The 5582-nt window shown below is 28.6% G+C and overlaps 1 protein-coding gene across 1 annotated transcript in view; it reads left to right on the forward strand.

Moving 5' to 3' along the window:
- The window catches only part of LOC119683562 (putative sodium-dependent multivitamin transporter), a 3803-nt gene extending 2161 nt beyond the window's left edge, over positions 1-1642 (forward strand). The window contains exons 2-3 of the mRNA XM_038097278.1: positions 5-394; positions 698-1642. Of these exons, the coding sequence (XP_037953206.1) occupies positions 5-394; positions 698-1473 (1166 nt within the window). The 3' untranslated portion in view covers positions 1474-1642. The remainder of the gene's footprint in view (positions 1-4; positions 395-697) is intronic.
- Positions 1643-5582: the final 3940 nt, after the last annotated feature.

Here is a 5582-nt window from a genome sequence, read left to right on the forward strand (position 1 = left end):
TCAGTAATTGTAGTGTCTGCACTTAAAGCTGAAGGAGGCTTAGGTGCCATTTGGAATGTTGCTGTTGAACGTGGGCGGATGGAAATTAATGAGTTCTCTTTAGATCCCACAGTACGACATACATTTTGGAGTTTAATTATTGGCGGTATAGTTACATATCTATCGCTTTACGGAGTTAATCAGACACAAGTACAGCGTTTATTAAGCGTGCGTGACTTGAAAGGTGCGCAAGCAGCACTTTGGTGGAATCTACCAATATTGAGTACTTTAAGTTTTAGCACGCTTTTCAGCGGTCTGGCTATATTTTATTACTACAGAAACTGCGATCCAGTACTTGAGGGTCGCATTAAATACCGGGATCAAATAATGCCACTGTTCGCTATAGATACAATGGGTAAGCAAATTTAGATATGCTTTTACCAAATTTAGTAAGATTTTACTGTTTGTAAGAAGTTTAGATTTAAACCTCTAATAATATGTTAAGATCTGGTATTATCGCTCATTTTCAAATAGTGAATATAGTTTAAGATGCTAAGAGATAGACACATTTTATATTATCCAAACTTCACTTATATTATCATATATAATTTACTGTAATATTATTATATTAAATTTACGAAGTGTAGCGCCCCGTCGGAATATAATTTTAATATTTTTTAAATTTTAATTTAGTATACCTTTCAAATTCTATTTACAGGTCAATATCCTGGACTTTGTGGCTTATTTGTATCTGGCATATTCTCAGGTAGTCTCTCCAGCATTTCTTCAGCCGTGAGTTCTCTTGCTGCCGTCACATTGGAAGATTATCTAAAACCTTTGTATAAAGTTTGCTTCAGAAGACCTATGACTGATTCGAATACAACTTTGCCATCAAAAATTATAGCCTGTTTATACGGCATAGTCTGCGTTGGTTTAGCATTTGGTGCTGGTTCACTAGGTGGCGTTCTTCAAGCATCTCTGACAATATTTGGAATTGTTGGTGGACCTTTATTGGCATTATTTACGCTGGGAATGTGCACTACGAGATCAAATCAACGCGGTGCGCTGCTGGGTTTATTAATTGGTTTAATGTTTTCATTTTGGATTGGTTTTGGAGGACCTAAACCACCACCACCTTCATTGCCACTTAGCGTTGATAACTGCACAGCTGCTATTAACACCACAATAAATGCAACATTGTCAATAATAACCACTACTCCTAAGCCACCTGTAGTTGAATATTTTTGGTTGTACAAGCTATCCTATTTGTGGTTCTCTGTGATTGGTTTCATCATAACGCTGGTTGTTGGCTATGCTTGCAGTGTATGGCTTGAGCTCCTAAATTTGGCCGACAATACACAAATCTACTTGAACGCTGCGCGCAAGCAAGTGGATTACGATTTGTTTGTACCGCCACTGTCACGGAAACTGAGGGAAGCAGCAGTCGAAGAGCTGACTAAACTGAATTCCTACGAAGCACGCTTAGTACAATAATTTTTGAATTTCAGTAAGCTTGGTATGGTTTTTTTAATAATTGTAAAAACGCTTAAACTATTTGCAGGATTTAGAATTATTTATAACGTATTAAAATATATATATCAGGCAAGTTTATGTTGAAAAATATTGTTTAATATACTGCCACTTTAACATCCTTCATTGTGGTTCTTTAGTTAAACTAATTATTTTATTTTAAGACAAATAATAGGTATTTTATATTTATTTTTTTATATCAAAAAAAATTTAATAATTTATTTATAATATATTTTATATTAATTCATTTGTTTTTATTATTCTGTTAGTGAAGTATTTTTTAACAGCCAAAAGAAATTCTTCACTAGTTTTTTTAAAAAAAATGTCTTTATAAGAGTTTATATGTTCAAAATACCAATTATTTAAGTTCTAACTTAGTTTAGAAAGCATTATGGCCATATTGGCAATGGTACGTTTAAGAGAGATCGATGATAATGCATCTTAAAGTGGACCACTGACTTCTAAAAATAGTGAATCCTATTTACTATGGAACTAAAGACAATAAACTATTAAAAGATTATTGGTTTTTTTTTAAGCGAAGGTTTATTAGAAATTTGAATTAACTTTTGGTGACTGCATAATATTTTTAAAATTTTAAAAACAATTTCAAAAAAAATTTATTATAATAATTTGTTACCGGGCTAATTGGTCAAATTTTAATATAAATAAAAAGACACTAATTTATTATTTATATTTAAAAATCGTTTATAATTTATTTCCGATATTTCGACTATCTTCGATAGTCATCTTCAGGGAAAACTACACAAAATATAGGATGTTCATGAATGAACCTGATTTTGATAAGGCAAAAATTTTATATGAAGAAAGGAACCATAATAAGAGGTACTTTCTAGAAATGCTCTCAATACTTCAAGTGCCCAATAATATAAGACTTAATTATAAAACTGATACGGACAACTGTGCTCAGGCTTATAGGAATATTATAAACAAATGACACAGGATGTTTGTAAAGCTTTTTTTGTTTTTTTTTATAAATTTTTTTTATAATTTTAATTTTTCTTTTGTATTTTTATTGTTGTTTTTTCTCTTGTTGTCATCATTATTATTGTATTTATTGTATGATTTTTCTTTATAATCCGCTATAAAAATGTGAACATCCTATATTTTGTGTAGTTTTCCCTGAAGATGACTATCGAAGATAGTCGAAATATCGGAAATAAAATATAACGATTTTTAAATATAAATAATAAATTAGTGTCTTTTTATTTATATTAAAATTTGACCAATTAGCCCGGTAACAAATTATTATAATAATAATTTTTGGTCACAAATATAAGTATTTAATATTTATAAAAAAAATTTATGAAATAAAAATTGCAGCATAGTTTCAAAATTAATTTATTTTCCTTCAGTATCTTACCATATTTCATTTAAAGTAGTTAGCAATTATACTAACAATATTTGCCAGTTAATCTCTTGATTAAAAGGAAATGACTAAAGTACCTTTGTGAAGATGAGAACTTTGTACTGAAGAGCACTTTATACTAAAGTATCTTAGAATCACTAAAATATAATATGTACTTAGTAATTAATTGGAGATAGATTAGTATTAAATATACCCTCTATAAATTGCTTATTAAAAATTAACACAATCGAAAAAAAAGCATTTTGAATATATGTATATTATAAATACTAAGAACTATTTTCTTTAGTATTGAGAGTCTTCCATTTAAAGAATAAATATTTAATGTAATAGAAAGCAAAACTATATTGAAGATGAACTTCTTGGTATGAATATATTTACATTGTAGATACTTAAGTGTTTTGAGAAAATGAGTATTATAAGTAGTTTAAAAAATGTTTATTGTATTGAATTTATAAGGAAGTATAGTAAATATGTTAAGTTTTATGTAGTAAATTTAGAATGATGTACAATTGTTGCGCTATACTTAGATTTTACTACTCACTACTAAAGCACGTTTTATGCTTTACAAAAATTATGAATATGTATGATATTTGTGACATGAAATATATAAAAAATAAATAAAATATTTTATAAAGATCTTTGAAATTACATAAAAGGCATTTTCCTTATAAGTTAAGATATTCATAACATTTTTTTAAACTTAAAAAAAATAAAGGACTAAGAGGTTATCACTAGACAATAAGTAAACTTTTAAAAAGATTTTTAGTAATTGACAGAATTCGAAACAGCCGATACAGTCTTGGCCTCCTTAAGCAAATCTTTCCACCGATTCCAATTGCGAGGCAATATTATCTAATTGCGCAACCCAAGATTCCGGTGGTTCTGATGTATGCCATTCTTTTACATTAGGTACAATTTTCCTCAGTACCGTTTACTATAAAATCTGCAACAAAAGACTTTCCTAAGACTAAGACTCCTCTTCATTCATACAATTCACGTTACTCATTCACCAGAGTCGTGTTTGTAACAATGCCTGCTTCCAGTTAGATTACATATAATTTCTAGCTGTATCGCCTCCGGAATTGCCTTTATTTCACAAAAAGCAAATACTATTAGTACTTGAACATCCGCGAATTCTTGATCATATAATACTTTCGTTATATATTAACATATGTATAATAACACTTACGTATTTGTTAAATTCTTGAGTTGTTCCTTAACCATTATGGTATCTACCCAGTTAAAAATTTTATATTATAACCTATATATGTAAACATTTCACTCGCTTATAAAAATATCAATGACTTTAGCATTTTTATAATGTATATAGATATGGTACTTAAATATATAAGCAAATGAAAGCGTACTCATAATCTGTACTATAAATTAGAACGGAAAAAAACGATCATCAACGATTGATTTTCAGTTTTTAATTAGATAATTTGCAAAATTATTAACTAATCTTAAACAAATAAAATTGATAAACTAAATTAGTGCACAAAGTTCGGTATCTTTTCACTCATAAACTGAACCGAAAGAACACGTTTCGATTGAATTACGTATTGAATAATTCCGGTATACCAAAACAATTGGTCGTTCAGTGGAACTATTCCGCGTGATACAAAGTGCAGTACAGAAAGAAAGCTCACTCTTTGTCCACGCAATTTCTTATATACCTACAAAGCAGGCAACGCATTACTAATGACTTCCAACTAAACCTTGACACCCATTTTTGAGATAAGATAATATTGCGCTATTTAAAATTTCTCAGTCCGACATTCTGGAGAGATTTTTCACTATTTGTACCGTGGAATACTGAGCAACTGAGCACAAAAAATAGTGTTGCTACTATCGCTGTGTAGGTATATACGAGTAATTCAGGGTCGAGTAAATACTTCACAGATCATAGATAATTATACAAACTGAAGTTCATAGGTATTCCAATAGTGAAAAAATTAAAAAAATTTTTGCATTAAATTATTTACATATTAAACTAAAATATTTAAATTAGTTTAATTAACATTGCCATTTAATGTTATTTCAATAGGTAGACTGTTTATTTTGAAATATAAATATGCGTAAAATGCATGTTGATAGTTAAGAAATTTATTTTATTATAATTATATTTAGTTGAAGTTCAAAATATTGCACAATGCCAGTCGTAATAAACAAATGTGTGTAAATATAAATAATCGATTGTTTCTCACCATCTTGTGGATAGCTGGGCATCTCTTATTGAGGTTCTAAGTTAGTTCATGTCAATTTATTTAATATTCTCTATTCTCTTAAAGTATTGTTTTAATTTATTCATTTATAAATTATTTGTTTCGTAAACAAATTATTAATTGTGTGCCACTATTAACCTACTTTGATTGAGGAACCAATTCATATTAATTTACCCAATTAATGGGTGAAATTCAATGGCTGAATGGATCTAACGGAAACAAATTTATTAATTAACAAAAAATGATGACCAACACTTTTGAAACAAACATCCATAAATCATTTATTATTTATTTAAAAAGAAATTTAACATATTTATACTCATATAAATAAATATATGTCATCACAATAACTTTGCATGATAGACTTCATCTGCAAAGTAAATAGAAAAAAAATAATCGATCAAGAACGACTTTTGATTTGGAACTCTTAGAAATAAAATACATACATTCTAAACTAAAAG

Source organism: Teleopsis dalmanni, chromosome 2 (genome assembly GCF_002237135.1).
Source record: "Teleopsis dalmanni isolate 2A chromosome 2, ASM223713v2, whole genome shotgun sequence".
NCBI lineage: Eukaryota > Metazoa > Arthropoda > Insecta > Diptera > Diopsidae > Teleopsis > Teleopsis dalmanni.